The 18822-nt window shown below is 39.9% G+C and overlaps 3 protein-coding genes across 3 annotated transcripts; 1 reads left to right on the forward strand and 2 right to left on the reverse strand.

Moving 5' to 3' along the window:
• The first annotated feature begins 6048 nt into the window (after window positions 1–6048).
• On the forward strand, window positions 6049–10436 carry LOC133713255 (CRM-domain containing factor CFM3, chloroplastic/mitochondrial-like). Its single transcript, XM_062139324.1, has 9 exons — window positions 6049–7238; window positions 7459–7942; window positions 8028–8158; window positions 8363–8713; window positions 8814–8970; window positions 9053–9345; window positions 9434–9493; window positions 9590–9679; window positions 9959–10436. Exons 1-9 carry the CDS (start codon window positions 6078–6080, stop codon window positions 10043–10045), a joined length of 2814 nt encoding a protein of 937 aa, XP_061995308.1. The 5' UTR covers window positions 6049–6077; the 3' UTR covers window positions 10046–10436.
• Window positions 10437–10611: 175 nt separating this feature from the next.
• LOC133713271 (putative uncharacterized protein YDL057W) lies at window positions 10612–12769 on the reverse strand. The gene is made up of 7 exons (XM_062139325.1): window positions 12589–12769; window positions 12313–12431; window positions 12065–12147; window positions 11798–11919; window positions 11397–11561; window positions 11196–11289; window positions 10612–11080 (listed from the first exon to the last, which is right to left on the reverse strand). The coding sequence occupies exons 1-7, from the start codon at window positions 12611–12613 to the stop codon at window positions 10879–10881; spliced, it is 810 nt and encodes a 269-aa protein (XP_061995309.1). The 5' UTR covers window positions 12614–12769; the 3' UTR covers window positions 10612–10878.
• A 3992-nt stretch (window positions 12770–16761) lies between these two features.
• LOC133713287 (uncharacterized) lies at window positions 16762–18673 on the reverse strand. Its single transcript, XM_062139326.1, has 2 exons — window positions 17687–18673; window positions 16762–17384 (listed from the first exon to the last, which is right to left on the reverse strand). Exons 1-2 carry the CDS (start codon window positions 18639–18641, stop codon window positions 17347–17349), a joined length of 993 nt encoding a protein of 330 aa, XP_061995310.1. The 5' UTR covers window positions 18642–18673; the 3' UTR covers window positions 16762–17346.
• Between the last annotated feature and the right edge of the window lie 149 nt (window positions 18674–18822).

Consider the following 18822-nt stretch of genomic DNA (forward strand, 5'->3'; position numbering starts at 1 on the left):
AGATAGCACAGGTTTTTGTAAATGAGAACTAGCGGGTACCATGCTTTGATTTCTTTTATACAAAGCGTCGTTAATCTGCATAAAAAAAAAAATAGAAAAAAAGTCTTTAATTTGTTCTCGGGATCTATTTTAATTTAAGCGATTACATCTCATTAACTCATTTAATAAGATCTAATGACAACTTTTGCTATCTCCATAAACCACTCCATTTACCTCGATCTTGAATCTTGATTTACCTATAGACATGGATTCAATCTCTATAATTCTTTTTTGTTTTTTTTTTTAATCTCTATAGTTCTAATAATGAAGACTGTCGTATTTCAAAAAAAAAAAAAATAATGAAGACTGTCGTTGATTGTGGATATGAAGTTGGCTGGCCAGCACCCATGTTCCTGAGTATAATGTTTAGATTCCTGTCATGTATAGCATGCATATAATAGAGGTTGGACTGGAACCCATTTTAACATCTAGTTGTGACTTGCGGATGATGCAGAAAGTTGATTAGCATAAGAAAGGAAATTTCTGCTCTTCTTCACTACAAGACCATGGAAAAGACAGTGCATCCTTATATATTTCAACCCTACATATACCAACCTAATCAATCACCACAGGACCACTCTATATACACTACTCAATCATCCTCCCTCTTATAGTAGCTCATCACGTGATTAGATGAATGAACAGTGATTACGTTGTCTGGGTTTGCCACTTTGTTTTATTAGTCTATAGTAGAGGATGAAATAGCCTCACTTTTTTTCTCACTTATATAATTGAAGCTACAGCTCTAAGTTTCTGATTTGTTTAGAGGAGGGCAGCCAATTAGGGTTTCCAAAGACATAGTGCTGGATTCTGGGAATAAAGCGCAAAGAATGTTTCCAACAAGCTCATTGCAGCCTGCAGGCGATGAAGGAGACATTGGAAGTCGCATGTAGCACTCAGCAGTAGCAGAAGCAGAAGCCGAAACCGAAGCAGCCACCATAGAATTTTGACTCAGCAACCAATTCCTTGCTTCCTGCTTAAACTAATGAATGTGTTTCTCTTACTGTTGCATTTTCCAGACAGGAGAATTAGGAGAAAAGCACTTTTGCTTTGCTTATTAAACAGAAGAAAAGCGCTATTGGATTAGTTCGCTTAGCACTTGAGCGGAGTAAGATACTGTCAAGACAGAAAGTACCGTTTTCGGAAATAGGGACACCGTCCTTAAAGATTTGCACGTTCTCGCAAAAGACAAAGGAGAAAAAATGGCAAAAGTTTCCTCTTTAGTCCAGGGAAGCAATTATCTGGCTTGAGGTAAAGTCATTGGTCATCATAGAAAATGATTTGTGTTTGGTTAACATCTCTATCGCAACCTAGGTTCGAACCCCGAAGCTGTCAAAGTGGTCAGGCACTGTGCTGCAATGCATAGTTGGAGCATTTCACATGCGCTGAAGAAGTTTATCTTGGGCCTAGGAAGCATTTGGATTCTCCTTGACAAAGTCAAAAAAACATCTCTATCGCAACAACATGAATGCAAAACTTGACCCTTACCATGTTTTACTAGTGTTATAACGTGAATACTCGTTAACTTTTTGAGTAGTAACTTATATTTTTGAGTAGTTTCTTTATTTTAGACTTTTATAGACATTTCATCAAATATCAATTTAGGTTACAAAGAAATAGCTAAAAGAACTATTGAATTGCCTAGCGAGTAAAAGTCTCGCTTGGAAAGCATTTGGTCTTGATAATTTGTTTGAATGCAATTATTTTGCATTTTGACATTACCTTAATGTTAGTTTAGGTGATCATCCTTTTCTGAGGTGCATTTTAGAATGTGAAGTTTAAAGTTTAAGGATGATCGATGGCATGAATTGTATACTATTTTCTTTTTTTTATCAAGAACAATGCATTGTATTAAAGTAATCATAAAGGGTACAAGAGAAAAACAAAAACATTAAACCCAAATCGGAACCCAAACAACAACAGAAACTAACCACTAGCCCAACACACACCAACCACCACAGAGAAGACTCCGACTTCAGTCAAGTATTAGCCGCCGTCAAATAATGATAGGTAGCTAGCTCCGTCGTCGACTACAACCAGCAGCTCGCCAGCAAACAACTTTATACCATTTCCATTAAGCTACTAGTTGCTGGCTAGCTAAGCTAATGGTATTGTAGCAAAAGAAGCAACAAAGAATAATAGTTAACAACATAATGGTACTCGATCATAGAAATTAATTAAAGGCTAGATTAGCCAAGTATATCCATAAACATATATGAAAAATCCCTTATTATTTTATTAACTCTTACACTGTAGAATTTTTTTGTCCTACTCAAATGCAGCTTGCAGGCAACTAGGAGACATAAAAAGGGCCTCCGTCAACTTATGTGTTCTATCCTGTCTTCATTGATTTTTGCTAGACAAGATCTAGACATTCACACACACTGTGAATCATTAAGATCTTGGAAAGTGAAAAAAAGCATGTCATTGATTTGTATGAGATAATCCTCAAGTCACATGATGACATGCTCCCCCTTAGCTTTGTGCAGCTGCCCTACAAATAATATAAAATCCTATCTCATCAACATAAAATAACAAAACAAGGCTCCATACCAAGTGAAAGGCTGAAAGCAACTCTACTGCTTTTTCCTCAGCAAAATGGTACATAATTCAATTCATTCTAGAATAGAATAATTACGATCTTCCAAGAGAGCCAAAAACCCAAGCTAAGAGAAAACGCAAAGTAGCAGTAGTGCCTGTCCGGCGGCGGCGCCGTCTCGGCGTCGTTGTCGGACGGGACAGAAGGGACCGAGTGTCCGGTTGTGCACGGTCCAGTCGGAGAAGAGGTTGCAAGGGGATGACGACGCAAACCCGATCGTTTGCAGACTCTGATGTTGGCGGGGGCAGGCATGTGGGATCGGAGTCCATCTATCCTCGGGCGGTGCACAGACTCTTTGGTGGTTGTTTAGATTTGGGGTGGCGGGATCGGCGGTCTGTTGGCGGTGAAGACCCGGTGGCGGATTCACTGGGTTCCTCTGATCTTCGTTCGGATCCGTTTGCTTCGGTTGGGTTCGGGCGGCTTTGCTCGGATCGGGGATGGGGTGGCGCGTCTTGCCGGTGTGGGGATAATGGAAGGTTGGATGGTCAGACTGCCCTTGCACGGCGTCAAGGGGGCGGCGATGGAGCTGTTGGCGGCAGGACGAGAGGAATGCGTCGTGCCTTCTGCAATTCTCTTTTTAGGCTTGGGCTTGGTATCATATGGGCCTGGGCTTTGGCTCTAGGCCCAATTTATTTTTCAGTTTATTTATCTATTTTAATTTATTTTTCAGTGTCTTTAGGTGGCTTTATGCCCATAATAATGTCCTACTCTAGGTTTGTAGGGTGAGGTGGACGCTATCCCGGTTTATGCACCTTGAGTGCCTTGTCTGGCCTAGGGCGGCGGCAAATTTCTTGCATTGTCAAATGGTTGCAGCCTCCTAGTGGCAGAATGAAGCCAAGTGTCACCGGATTTATTTTTTGGTGGCAACATAGTGGGAAAGTTGATATTATTAGTCTATTATGGCTCTGCGTGAGCATTATCTTTCCGTTATGTCGCCAAATTTGTAAAGCAAATGGAGTAGCAAGATGTGCATTCTTTACTAATTGGTGCGTGATAGAATACACAATATTAGTAGGGACTTCTGATATTATTTCGGAATGTTCTCTTAAGGCTTCTTATAATTTGGGGTTTAGGCTTTATGTCCCCCCCTTGTATTATATGGTTTTATTAATGGTTATGGCTTAAGGGCAGCCGTTTTGGCCCTACCTCAAAAAAAAGAATAGTATATACATAAACCTTAGGATAAATTCCTTCTATGATACTTGAGGTATGACCAATTGGACACTTTAGTACATAATACTTTAGTACATAGTCTTCAAAAGAGGATAATATGATACCTGAACTTATACTCCGTTTGACACTTTGGTACTTCTATTAATTTTTCAATTAAATGTAAGGGTAAATTGACATTTAGAATATATGTACAAAAACAAAATAAAAAACATGAGTTTTGTGGGTTGATGGCCGTTCTTCATCATTTTATAGGTATGAATTAATACTTATAGGTTATTTTGAAGCTGAAATAATCGAACTTTATGTTTAAGAAATATAGTAATCGTGATTTGAACACCCACCAGACTACTCCACCGAACTATGTCTAATCCACTGAAAGTAGTCTCTTGAGTGTTAAAATCACGACGACTAAATTTTCAAAACATAAAATTCAATTATGTCATCCTTAACATAACCCAAAAGCATTCATTCATGTTCATTTTCTCCCAAATGACCCAAAAAATGATGAAGACCCAGGACTGATGGTCATCAACCCACAAAACTCATGTTTTTATTTTATTTTATATGTATATATATATTCTAAATGTCAATTTTATCCTTACATTTAACTGAAAAAATTAACAGAAGTACCAAACTGTTAAACGAAGCCTAAGTTCAGGTATCAAATTGTCTTATCTTGAAGACTAGGTACCAAAGTGTCCAATTGGCCATACCTCAGGTACCACATAAGGAATTTAATTACCCTAAACCTTATAGCTACAAGGATGTCCATATGACCAAGATTTTTACTCAGAGCAAGCAGAGAATGACCATATATCAAAATTACGAACCACAAAGCCAGTGGCTGCTCGATTGACAGGGAGGACAAAACCATCAAAATTGAGCTTCAAGGACGTCGGGAGGCGTCCATTTAATAGAGGCAGAAGAAGAAGCTTTAAGGGTCAGTATTGTGGAATTAGCCTTAAGATACAATTGAAACGCCTTAGCCACTCCAAAGGCAACATCAGCAGGAAAATAAAGATGATTTCTGAAAATAAGTTGATTTCGAGCTGTACAAATAGAGTGTGCAAGCATTAGGCATTTAGTAAGATTTTCCATAGCATGGGGTTGTAATATGAAAGCATCGAGCCAATTCAAAAAATGAGGAAGATGAACAAGAGGTCTAGTTGGTATTCCAGAAAGGGACCAAACATCCTAAGTAAAGGACAGGTAACAAAAAGATGATCCAAAGATTCTTCATGTTGGTCACAAAAAGCACAAGTAGGAGGAATATCCTATGACTAGTGATGTAATCTGGATCGAGTCTTTGACTTGTCACATATAAGAAACCAACTGGAAAGTTTAACTTGAGGAGGAAATTTGATCTAGTGTAAGCAGCAGTACATACTCTCGAGATCAGTAGCTCATTTAATTGTAAAATAGAAGGTGATTCCAAGATCCTAATTAATCGACACCCTCAACCGGACCTCTTCTATCCCTTAGCGTAATCAAATTTATTCTTCAAGATATTCAGGATCTCACACACCATTGCCTCAGTCACTTTCCGCCTTGTTTGGCATGAAACCAATTTTTTGGCTGACAATCTCTTTCTCATTCTGTTTGGGTCTCTCAGTTGCCCCTTTTCTCAAGCGCCGCCTTCCAGTTTGATCTTTTTAGGGGCGGTTGCGCTAGATGATTTGGTTTGTAATTTATTTCTTTATCGCAAAATAATAATAATAATTAAAGGACTGGTTCATTTTATATTGGAATATCTTGTTAATCTAATACCATAATTTGAAACTAACATTACCTTGTTCAAATCAATAGTGTATGACGAGTATGTTTTACAATAATTAGTTCGTCTTACAACATTATATATCAGATGAACAAGTCTTTCGGTCAAATACATTCATCAACTCAAGAGCATTAGTCGATTGGATTTCAGATATACCATACTGCACAATACATGCTCCTTTGCCCACTTCAACTTCTCTAGAGAGTACCTTTCAAAAAAAACAAAAACAAACTTGTCTAGAGAGTAACTTGAGGCGAAAATTACGAAGCACAACTTACAGAAAGTGGGTTGGGTTATAAATGGGCCGAGGAGCCCGGCTCAAGGGTGAAGAGCTCTGAACTCTGAAGTTCCAAGATTCAGTTCAACTGGGCCTCAGGTATTGCTCCAAGTGGGCCAACTATGAGCTTTGACCCAAAATCAAATCAAATCATTTCCTCTGGTCTACTATCTAGGACTCTTAAGGCATATGATATTCGACATCACTGCCATGCCATGGCGCTCTCTCTATCGTCGTCAGTGAACCCAACTAGTACTTGTTCCTCTTCTTTTAGCTTCAATGCTCCTCAGTGCTTTCTTCACTCTTCCAGAACATGCAGAGCTCACAGGTTCAGAGTTTCATGCAAGACTGTTCAAATTGAGACTCAGCAGCAGCCCCAAAGAATCAAAGTTGCTATTACAAAGAAGAAGAGGAAGCCGAAGCCAAGCTTCTATCAGCAAATTCAGGACAAATGGTCCATGAAAGTGGGTTCCCCAAGAGACAAATTTCCATGGCAGAAACAGGAGGAATCAGAAGAAGAAGAAGAAAGGGAAAGTCAGGAATCAGAGGTTAGAGTGTCTAAACCAGTTATTCAAGAAGTGAGCTTTTCTTTGCCAAATTCTGTAAAGTATGCTCCTTGGGCTCATAGAAGCACACCCATTAAGCCCCAGATTGATTATCAGCCTGAAACTTATGAACCCATTGTTGAACATAGTGGCATTGATTCTACTAATGGTTACAGTAAAGCTAAAAACTTTAGGCAAGAATTTGATGGTAGTGGTAAATTGGATAGGGAAATTGATCAAGTTTCAGTTGGGTTTTCGAAACAGAAAGAGGAAGAAGTTGATAGAAATGGGAAATTGGAGAGAGCAATTGATGGGGTTTCAAAAGAGGAAAAGATAATAATTTCGAAAAGCTTTGAACATAGAAATGGCAAATTGGAGGGACAGATTGATGGAATTTCAGTTGGTGTTTCAAAAAAGGAGGAGATGGTGATTTCAAAAGGCTTAATTGGGGCTGCTGTGGGTGAAATTCTATCTGGGGATAGAGAAAATGATGAAAATGTGGAACCTTTTGTGTCTTCTGGTCGTGATTCTCGAGCTTCTACTCGGTTGCCTTGGGAGAGAGAAGGTGAATTGGGTAATGGGGAAGGTGGTAAGACAAGAAAGAAGTGGAGTAATACGCTTTCGGCTGAGGCATCCCTTCCGGAGCATGAGTTGAAGAGGCTAAGGAATGTTTCTTTGAGGATGCTGGAAAGGACTAAAGTCGGAGCTGCCGGTATTACACAGGGTTTGGTGGATGCTATACATGAGAAGTGGAAGGTGGATGAAGTGGTCAAGTTGAAGTTTGAGGAGCCACTCTCACTTAACATGAAAAGAACTCATGGCATTTTAGAGGTTGGTGTCTGTACATTGTTATATGTCTTACTCTCTTTCATCTATATCAATTGAATAGTTCTGATTATTTTAGTCTCAGCTGACTAGTATTGTCTGTATTCTTTTGAATTGGAGATGCAATAATGATGTTGATAATAGCTATGTTGTATATTGTTAATAAGTTGTTCAAGAATTGAGTGTCCTGGTAACTTATTTAGGGTTATCTTCTATTCTGTGCCAGAGTAAAACTGGAGGTTTGGTTATATGGAGATCAGGCAGTTCAGTAGTGTTATACAGGGGAATATCATACAATCTTCCGTGTGTAAAGTCATATACCAAACAGAGCCAGACTGGTTCACATATGTTACAAGACTCGGAGGATAACATCACGAGTGATGGCACACAGAATGTAGGACTGAAGGATGTGGCTAGTACTGCAGAGCTTTTCAGCTCAAATTCTCCAAAGTATTTGAAGGATTTATCTAAAAGAGAACTCATGGAGTTGAGCGATCTAAACCATTTGTTAGATGAGTTGGGTCCACGGTTTAAGGATTGGATAGGCTGTGAGCCATTGCCTGTGGATGCTGACTTACTTCCTGCGGTGGTTCCTGGATATCAAACACCCTTTAGACTTCTCCCTTATGGGGTAAGAAGTGGTCTGAGAGACAAGGACATGACAAAATTCCGTAGGCTTGCTAGAGCTGCACCTCCACACTTTGCTCTAGGTATGTAAGACCTAATGATATGGTTCTAAATTCATTAATCAAATATTTCTTCTTTTAAGTATTTTGCATGTAATAATTGTCACAGGAAGGAGTAAAGAACTGCAAGGTCTGGCTACAGCTATGGTGAAGCTGTGGGAGAAATGTGCTATTGCAAAGATAGCCATCAAACGCGGAGTACAGAATACACGTAATGAAAGAATGGCAGAGGAACTCAAGGTGAAACCTTATCTAATTGCTACTTCTTGGATATAAAGAATACTTACAAAATACACAAACACATATATTGGGTCATTGGGTGGTACTTTTGATTCCTTCTTTCCAACATTTGGAGACTGTTGACCTATATTCCTATTCTAGCAGCTGTTCTAATCCTATCTACCCTTTGTTGTTCCTAATGACTGTTACGTTTTACATGTGCAGAAATTGACTGGGGGTACACTTCTCTCTAGAAACAAAGATTATATTGTCTTTTACAGGGGCAATGACTTCTTGCCATCTGTTGTTACTGGAGTACTGAAAGAGAGGAGAAAATTGAGAGATCTCCAACAAGATGAGGAGGAACAAGCACGACAAATGACCTCTGACTACATTGAGTCAAGATCAAAAGCTTCTAATGGCCAATTGGTTGCTGGAACCCTTGCCGAGACCATGGCAGCGACCACTCGCTGGAAAAACCAGCTGACGATTGAAGATGTCAATAAAATGACGAGAGATTCAACTTTGGTTAAAGGTGCATCGCTAGTCAGACACCTCGAGAAGAAACTGGCTTTTGTAAGTCAAAAGTTCAATATGTCAAGTATTGTACATTAAAGGACATCTTCTTTAAGAATTTTACAAATTGTGACATATTTTTAACCATGGATGGTCCTAGGCAAAAGGGAAGCTCAAAAAGGCTGAGAAGGCTTTAGCAAAAGTGCAGGAAAAGTTGGTCCCAGCAGATCTGCCGGATGATCTGGAAATCCTAACGGATGAGGACAGGTTCTTGTTTCGTAAGATTGGTCTCAGTATGAAACCCTTCCTACTTTTAGGTAAGAACTACTTCCACAGCTGTGCTTTCAATTTTGATGAATTTTTAGGGGTGAGCCATATGCTGAGTGATTTCTGTTTCAGGGAGGCGAGATGTTTACTCTGGTACCATAGAGAACATGCACTTGCACTGGAAACATAGAGAGTTGGTGAAGATAATAGTGAGAGGAAAAAGTTTTCAGCAAGTCAAGCATATAGCAATCTCCTTGGAAGCGGAGAGTGGTGGGCTGCTAGTATCTCTAGATAAAACTACCAAAGGGTATGCAATTATTGTATATCGTGGGAAGAACTATCAATGTCCTCTTCCATTAAGGCCTAGGAATCTATTGACAAGAAGGCAGGCATTAGCTCGGTCAATTGAACTACAGAGACGCGAGGTGACCTTATAACTAAATAGTTGTGTTTGATATTTCTTCATAAGAAATTACTATTATTTTATTCTTACACATTTCATATCTTTTGCAGGGATTGAAGCATCATCTCTCAGATTTACAGGAGAGAATTGAGTTGTTGAAATCTGAACTAGTAAGTAATGCATTGCTTCATAGAAATTGGTATATGGTAAATTGGTAATTATGTAGTTTCATTACTTGTAATCTTTTTTTTTTTTCTGCTATTCAGGAGGAAATGGAAAATGGGAGGATGGTTGATGATGGAAGAACCTTGCGTTCAACATTAGATGATTCTCTTTTCTCCAGTGACAGTGAAGAGGTACATGACCCTTCTATCCCACTATGAGTTAGTACAACGTGCCTCTTATGTAAAAATGACGTGTTAGATTGCAGTAATTCTAATTCAGTGTCTACCATCATGTGAAGGATTCTATTTTAGTCTTGGATTAAGTAGGAAACAGATTGTTTTCTGTTACCTCTTTATAATTTCTACTTCTCTAGTTTTGTGGTTTCTACAGATTTCATAAATGTTATAATCTGAACAGGTTCTGTGGATTGAATTGATATACTAAGTTGCTTCTGATTTATCTTGAACCAGGACGAAGGGGAAGAAGCATATCTTGAAGTATATGATAGTGGCAATGAGGATAACTGTGATGAACATGAGGTTGTTGAACCAGTTTAGTATTCCACCAGCTGATTGTTAATTCAGAGATGACATTGCTGGTGTTTGCAAAGAACATGAGTAGTTCTACATAGCTGAGGGAATGCACGAGTTGGCACAAAAGAATGGTTCTTGATATTTCGTAAACTCCTCAAAATGATCGCAGAGGTCCAAGCATTTATTTAGCTAGCAATGAGGTATATCAGCTACTATCTATCCAGCAATTCAATTATTGATACTTCAGAGGCGAAGATTGTAGATGTCTGTAAAGAAGATAAAGAGCTTCATATTGCCAAAGAAAACAAGATGTTGGTACTGCAGTTTTCATTGTAAGTTGATTGTAAATAGAATGATTTGTGCCACATTACTGGTAGTTAGCCAGTTTATGCTGCCAAAATATGTTTGATGTTTCTTTCTCTTTTGTGCTTTTGAAGGAAAACACATTAATAAAGATTCAACTTCAATTGGCCTAGCATCAGTCATCAGGCAAATTAGGTGCTCTAATATAGACAGCTCTTCGAGCTACTTCTTTTTTATTCACTATAACAAGACAATGCTATAAATTAGAGGCAATGGAGAAAGGAAAATCAACTTTAATAATGTTTTTCATTATATTTGGTGTTTGATGCTGCAGAAATGCAGAATGTAACTTGCAATCGATTCACATATGAGGTATATGTCATCACAAAATTTTAAGGTAACCCCAGTGATAATAAGAGGATTCTGTTATTAAGCACAATACAAGGGAAAAGCACGACTCCATATTGTCTGAAAATCTGATATCATCAAATTTTCTACAAACAATGCAAGGCCATAAACCTTGTGGAACTTATATACTGTTTGGCCTACGGTATCTAGTTGGAAGTAGTCTTGTCCTCTTGGAAAGCTGCCTTAAGGAATTCCAAAATAGTTGACGCTAACTCAGCTTGGTGAGCGCTGTAATAATGATCAGCTCCTTGTATAACATGTAACTTGTGGTTAGGTATTATCTTGGCAAACTCCAGTGCATCTCCAACGGGGATCACGTCGTCATCAGATCCATGGACTGTCAAAACACTGCATATACAGAATCACCAATATCCTTGGTCATGCATAAGAAAAATCCAAAAAAAATAAATAAGAAAAAGGTAAGGAAAACAGAAGAAGAGAGGATTAATAACAGTTTGCTTACCGGCAATCTTTGGCAATCTTAAGGCATGATTCATGCATATTAGTATTCATGCGATCCAGCAAACTTTCCTCTGTCACACGACAATCGAAAGTTCCTACAAGCATAGCAACCAAGCCAATGTCAAGAAACTGAGGAGAGAAAATGCCATAAGAGCTGAATGATTATATGTCCATGCCCCCTCTCTGCCCTTGTTATCAGTACCTGTCTTATCCTTAATATCCAAGTATCCTTGCTTCTTGATCCTTTCCATAAAGTTTTTCCCTAACCGTAGTTCAAGGCCTCCATTCAGATCATAACGTCCAGAAACATTGACAACCGTGCGAACGTCACCATACTTAGAAGCATGCAGAAGCACCTCATCCCCTCCTGCAGTAACATTATATAATATTTTCAATACAGAGTTATGCAATATCAAAACAGTAACAAATTGCCAGAAGCTAAGCTGCTAAGATCTGGTTGATACAAAGTTAACTTATGCTGCACACTCAAGTAATATGCCAACACATTAACAAGTTTCATGAATGTCATTTAAACTGAACTTGTTTTCCCTCAATCTAATTACAGTGATTTCACACATTGATCGTCTGCAAGAACCAACGCACCTTTACTGTGGCCAAGAATTGCACTCACTGTATGGTTTGTCCCAGAGAAGTGTTGGACTACAGCATGCAAGTCATCAACCTCTCTCCAGTATTGACCAAACTGAAAGGTGCCTTCACTTTCTCTGAAATCCAAAATACCACAACCAAAATAAGAACATATTAATCACCAAGCCAAGCCTATAACTACGATGTTAAAGAGGTGCCAAACAAATTATTCAAAAATCCTGTTAAATCTAAGAACTTCAAAATCCTTTACCACAGACTTACCCATTTCCAGCAAAATCGAAACGGAAAGCACTAATTCCTTCCTTTTCCAATGCAAGAGCAAGTGTAGTCATAATATTATCTCCCTGCAAATCAAGACACACAGGCTATAATAACTTTCCCATACTTCAAATTGTACCAATTTATCAGATGTTTCATGAATGTTGCCAACAAATTACAGACAAACTCCAAAAATCAACAAAAGTATATAAATAAAAAAGAAAGCAATTCATAAATCAACAATAACCAACCTTGTGGGATCGAGCTCCATGGCACAAGATCACAAGCTCTTTAGAACCGGTTTCATGCAATAATCCCACAAGCTTTTCACCATGTTTGTTAGTTATAACTACTTTCTCCGGCTGGCTCACTGAAACAGTCCAATTCACAAAAGCAACCATTAAATTTCGTACAAAGTTGAAAACTTGTTAACAACTAAATCGGAAATCAGGATCAGATTCTTACACAACTTAATGTTCCTGAATCAGCTTCTTTAATATACAGACACGTGTGATGGAAAATCTTACCTCGTTTCTGGGCTGCCTCTGCCATTTTTCCACGAGATGATTTGGTGAAGGTTCTTGACTAAAATAAAGCAAAGCTCTCTGGAATCTGATTCCTGGCAGAAAGAAGTGGGGGAGCTTTTATAGTTTAACGAAAGTCAAAGATTTTGAGCAGAAATGGAGGAGAATCGATGGGGACCAAACTGTGCAAGCCAAACCCAACAATGTCACGACGCTTTTATAATCTAACAAGTGGTAGTGTTGATTTTGTCTTTGGGAGTCACATGCCAAGTTGCCAACTGCATTTAGGAAACTTCTTTGCATGGAAGGAAATGGTCGACAAACCATGGAGAGGTCATCATGATTGGAAAGGAAAAGGAAGCTCATCGATGGATACCTCCATCTTGTGGATAGAACAATGGCGTGCGCAATGAAGTTTGCACATTCTACTCGTCGACCCAGATGGGATATATGGAAGAATCGTGTTATTTGAGTGTTGATCGACGTAAATTGTCGGAGTTGCTAGGACTTAGAGAATCACATATATCGAAAACGTGACACTTGCACAAACTGAGTTTCGATGAAAATAGCGGAGTGAGTTTGATGTAATGTTGCATGTTGGTGAAAATTCTAGAGTATACATGATGTATTGATGTTTCTGTCGTTTCATGTTACAAGATATCATCTTAGTTATTGGTATTATCCTAATAATCTACTTTTTTAATCTGTTACTTAGCCTGTAATTATTCAGAATCTGTTGCTCATCGCTCCTTGACAATCTGTCAATCTATTATCAATGTCACTGTTGTTGGAGAGGAAAGATCCCACATTGGAAAAGTGACAAATAAAATATAACTTATAAGTGGGTGGCTCTTACCCAATTGTACCGAGGCCTTTTGTGATTAAAACCCAACACCTAACGGGTGGTTAAGTTGGGACAGTATCGGTACAATGGTGGGCCACTGGCCACGCTTGTCGCTGTTTAACATGGTATCAGAGCGGGTCCCTCTCCAATTGCGTCTCCACGTAGGCACGTATCATGAGCCCAAATTGGGGTTCCTTGTATTGCCATTGAAATGAAATTACCAAGTGTCCAATGTGGGCCTTGGATTGTATTGACCAAGTCTCCAATATGAGACTTGTGTCCCAATTTCCAATATGGGAATTGGATGAATGAATTTCACGTGCAAACCTAGAGCTAGGTTGCACGTGAGGGGGCGTGTTGGAGAGGAAAGATCCCACATTGGAAAAGTGACAAATAAAATATAACTTATAAGTGGGTGGCTCTTACCCAATTGTACCGAGGCCTTTTGTGATTAAAACCCAACACCTAACGGGTGGTTAAGTTGGGACAATATCGGTACAATGGTGGGCCACTGGCCACGCTTGTCGCTGTTTAACAAGTAGAAAAGAATACTTTGATTTAGGGTTTTCAATAATAATTCTATTCATCCACAAAGGGGTATATATACAAGGACAAGAGGAGTCGTCTAACCCTAATAGGAAACAGATATTCCTATAATTACATGATAACCTACCTAAATAGGAATCATAATTACATAAGATTTACAGCGATTCTACACTCCCCCTCAAGTTGGTGCATAGATATCTATCATGCCCAACTTGTCAATCGAGCTGTCGAATATCTTCCTGGACACTCCTTTAGTAAGAACATCAGCTAACTGCTCTTCTGAGTTTACAAATGGAAACCGAATAACCTTTCTGTCAAGATTTTCTTTGATAAAGTGACGGTCAACCTCCACATGCTTTGTTCTATCATGCTGAACTGGGTTATGTGCAATCTCAATTGCAGCTTTATTATCACAATGCAAATCCATAGGTTGTTTAAGCTTGTAACCTAGATCTTTCAGGACATTACGAATCCATAACATTTCACAGACTCCATGTGCCATACCTCGAAATTCAGCTTCTGCACTTGATCTGGCAACAACTTTCTGTTTCTTGCTACGCCAAGTGACAAGGTTCCCTCCTACAAACGTGAAGTACCCAGATGTAGACCGCCTGTCAGTTTTATCACCAGCCCAATCTGCATCTGTGTATCCCACAACTTCCAATTCATCTTTTTTCTCGAACAGTAATCCTTTACCTGGCGCCATCTTCAAATACCTCAAAATCCGAAAAACTGCATCCATATGTTCTTCACTAGGACAATGCATAAACTGACTGACAACACTCACAGCATAAGCAATATCAGGTCTAGTATGTGAAAGATAAATCAACCTTCCTACAAGACGTTGATACCTTCCCTTATCAGTTGGAACTTGATCAGGACAAATGGCAAGTCTGTGATTCATCTCAATGGGTGTCTCAATTGGACTGCAGTCCAGCATCCCCGTTTCAGCCAGTAAGTCAAGAACATACTTCCTCTGTGACAGAGAAATTCCCTTCTTAGACCTCGCAACTTCAATACCCAGAAAATACTTCAGTTGTCCCAGATCCTTCATTTCAAATTCCTTTGACAGATACTTTTGCAACTCATTCATCTCTTTCGGATCATCCCCTGTAACAATCATGTCATCCACATACACAATAAGAGCTGTAATCTTGCCATTCTTCCGCTTGATAAACAAGGTATGGTCAGAATTGCTCTGTTTGTATCCAAAAGCTCTCATGGACTTTGAAAATCTTCCAAACCATGCTCTTGGAGATTGCTTCAGGCCATACAACGATTTCCTCAATTTACACACCTTGCCAGCTTCACTTGGATAATTCTTAACACCAGGAGGCACATCCATGTACACTTCTTCCTCTAAATTCCCATTAAGAAACGCATTCTTCACATCAAACTGGTGCAAGGGCCAATCTTTGTTTGCTGCAAGTGAGATTAGGATCCGAACAGTATTGATTTTTGCCACAGGTGCAAAAGTCTCCTCATAATCAATTCCATAACGTTGTGTGTATCCCTTGGCAACCAACCTAGCCTTGTATCTATCAATAGTTCCATCAGCATTGAGCTTCACAGTAAACACCCAACGACATCCTACAGTCTTCTTTCCAACCGGCATAGGTACTAACTCCCATGTTGCATTCTTCTGAAGGGCCTCCAATTCTTCATTCATCGCCCTTGTCCATTTCGGATCCTTCAATGCATCCTGCACGTTACTAGGAATAGATACAGTAGATAATTGATCAACAACAAGTGCATGTGACCCGGAAATCCTATGGTTAGATATAAAGTTAGCTATGGGGTATTTAGCTTTGGCTTTGATATCTGGTTCATATTGTTTTTTTGGGATTCCCTTGGTAACCCTTTGTGATTTCCTAGACTCAACACTTTCTAACCCAGAAGACTCATTAAAGTTTAGGGGTACCTGAGGTGGATCATTCTGAGCGGAATCTTCAGTTGGTGATGTAGAAGGGGAAATATCTTGTGTGTGAGCTTCAGATACGTCTGGATTTTGATTCAAATTCTCCAAACCCGTCATATCAGGAAACGATCGATCGTTAGCTTCAAACGATCGATCGTTTGTGGTGTCTGCTTCTGCCTCAGTCCCTGTTTGTTGTAACGATCGATCGTTCTCTCCAAACGATCGATCGTTTGTGTCTGTCCCTGGAAACGATCGATCGTTTGTCTCTGGCGATCGATCGTTTTGTCCACTGGAAGTTTCTGTCTCTGGAAACGATCGATCGTTTGTCCCTGGCGATCGATCGTTTTTGGCTGTTCGTCCTTCAAATCGCTCCTCCAAATTTTCCAAGTCTTCAAAGACATCAAAATCACAAATAGGATTCCCTTCACAACCTTTCTCCCCCTGAAGGGAAGACCGAGAAGTTCCCCATGGGTAATATGGCTCAGATTCACGGAATGAGACATCAAGAGAGAGGTGTACGGTGTTAGTGAGCGGGTCATAACATCTGTAGCCCTTCTGAAACTCGGCATAACCTACAAACATACACTTCTTCGCACGGGGATCAAGTTTGCTTTGGTGTGGCTTTGGTATATGAACATAAGCAGTGCAACCAAACACTCGGGGTTCCAAATTAGGCAGAGAGGGGATGGTCAAGAGTGTATGAAGCTTTTGATGGGGATTCTGAAACTCAATTACCCGGGAAGGAGTACGATTGATGAGGTATGCTGCAGACTTCACCGCTTCTCCCCAATAAGACCGAGGTACATTCATGCCAAACAATGAAGCCCGAACAACTTCCATCAACTGTCTGTTCTTCCGTTCTGCCAAACCATTCTGTTGAGGAGTATAAGAGTTGGAGGTTTGATGACGAATCCCCTGTGACCGGCAAAATTCAAACATAGGGCCATTCACAAACTCTCCACCATTGTCAGATTGAAACACTCTAATAGATTGTTGATACTGAGTAGTCACCATTTTGTGAAAATCAGTAAACAACCCAAATACTTCACTCTTATTCTTCAGTAATGACACCCACGTCATGCGAGTACAATCATCAATAAATGTGACATAATATCGAGCTCCAGAAAGAGAGGGAATCTTTGCAGGCCCCCAGACATCAGAGTGGATTTTCATAAAAGGAACGGGACTTTTATTAAGACTTGGTGAATATGAAATACGGTGGCTCTTGGCCAGTTCACAAATGTCACAATGGAAATCTAAATCACTGACAACCGAAAACAAATGAGGCTGCAGTTTCTTAAGATAACTAAAAGATAGATGACCTAAACGGCGATGCCATAACCATACAGCTTCCTTTGCATGCTCTACCCCATTAATCTGATTAGCTTGCCCCAAAAGATGCTTCTGTTTTTCTCCAGACTCTGTCAGATCCAGGTAGTATAATTTTCCCCTTCTAACACCATAACCAAGAATCCGCCGAGTCAGAATGTCCTGAAACACACAGAAAGATGGATAGAAGGTCACAATACATGTAAGTGCCAAAATAATTTGACCAACAGATAGGAGATTATAGGCTAGTGAGGGAACAACTAGGACAGATTCCAGGGTTAGGGTATCAGATATAACAATAGAGCCTTCTCCAGTGACCGGAGTAGGAGTACCATCAGCAGTAGAGACAATATTTTGAGGGGAACGTCTAAGATTTTTCACAAGACTAGGGTCATTGGTCATATGATCAGATGCACCTGTATCAATTATCCATGTATTATTCAAAGTAACCTTACCCTTCATACCTGACTGTGCTACATTAGCGGAGGCATTGTCTAGATGCTCTTCCTCTGTAGTAGCAATAGCCGCCTTGCCCGGATTCTTTCGCGGTTTCCTGGTGAAGTCCCACCAATCAGGGTAGCCAATCACTTCATAGCACCGCTCCTTGGTATGACCTAATTCCCCACAGACAACACATTTTTTGTTTGCGTATGGGTTTGGTTTGTCGTGAGGACGGCGTGGAGAAGGACCTGAGAAGCCTGGAGGAGGACCGGGTCGGCGTTGAACAGCCATCACAGAAGATTCAGTTTGCACAGAACGCCCCATAGCTTGTTTCTCTGATTGCACCTTGCGAATGTAAGCATAGCTCTGCTCCAAGGAGAATTTAGGCTCCTTGCGCAGGATTTCTCCACGCACCTGATCATACTCTTGGTCAAGTCCACTCAAAAACATGTGAACACGCATCCGGGACATGGCTGAAGTTTCTTGAACGACAGCTGCAACATTATCATGTTGAGAGGCCGCCCTTTGATCAATCTCCTGGAACATTGCCACTAACTCATTGTAGTAGGTCGGGATTGGCCTTCCATTCTGTTTTGCTTCAAAACACTTTTTGTTCAACTCAAAGATTCGGGTTTCATCAGAATCATCATAAAAGGTTTTCTCTACAGCTTCCCAAATATCTTTTGCAGTAGGAAGACGAATATACCGGTTCATGAGAGAGGATTCCATGGAGTCAATGAGCCAACTTTTCACCTTTTCATTGTCTGTGGCCCAAGCTTCATACTCTGCAGAATTCATGGCGGGTTCAGCCTTTACTCCGGTCAGATAACCAACCTTCCCTCGTGCTCCAATGCGCATTCGCATAAGAGGAGCCCATATGGTGTAGTTGGATTCATTCAAGACAACACTTGTGGGGAAAGCAGAATTGTCTTGTTGGGTGGTGTAGTGGTGATGGATGATCGGTGAGGCTGACACCATTGTCGTCTCGGGATTTGACTGTTCGCCTTCAATTGCAGGTCCGGCCATGGAGGAACTTGGGTTTTTTTTTTTCAGGTTTGGTTTTTCTAGGGTTTCAAAAAATTCAGGGATGACTTGATTTTAATGGTGGTGGTACGCAGCGGTTTGTGGTGTGCTTTGGGATTCAGGATTCAGGATTCAG

The sequence above is a fragment of the Rosa rugosa genome, chromosome 1 (genome assembly GCF_958449725.1).
Source record: "Rosa rugosa chromosome 1, drRosRugo1.1, whole genome shotgun sequence".
Taxonomy (NCBI): Eukaryota; Viridiplantae; Streptophyta; class Magnoliopsida; order Rosales; family Rosaceae; genus Rosa; species Rosa rugosa.

Bases quoted from the DNA above. Each gene is read 5' to 3' on its own strand.
- LOC133713255 (XM_062139324.1), top strand. From the start codon at position 6,078: ATGGCGCTCTCTCTATCGTCGTCAGTGAACCCAACTAGTACTTGTTCC. The intron at 7,239-7,458 runs GTTGGTGTCTGT...ATTCTGTGCCAG, and splicing joins GAACTCATGGCATTTTAGAG to AGTAAAACTGGAGGTTTGGT. The intron at 8,714-8,813 runs GTAAGTCAAAAG...GGATGGTCCTAG, and splicing joins TCGAGAAGAAACTGGCTTTT to GCAAAAGGGAAGCTCAAAAA.
- LOC133713271 (XM_062139325.1), bottom strand. From the start codon at position 12,613: ATGGCAGAGGCAGCCCAGAAACGAG. The intron at 11,920-12,064 runs GTAAGTCTGTGG...TTTGGATTTCAG, and splicing joins TTCGATTTTGCTGGAAATGG to AGAAAGTGAAGGCACCTTTC. The intron at 11,081-11,195 runs GTAAGCAAACTG...CTGTATATGCAG, and splicing joins AAGATTGCCAAAGATTGCCG to TGTTTTGACAGTCCATGGAT.
- LOC133713287 (XM_062139326.1), bottom strand. From the start codon at position 18,641: ATGGTGTCAGCCTCACCGATCATCCATCACCACTACACCACCCAACAA. The intron at 17,385-17,686 runs GTATGAAGGGTA...TGTGTGTTTCAG, and splicing joins CGCTAATGTAGCACAGTCAG to GACATTCTGACTCGGCGGAT.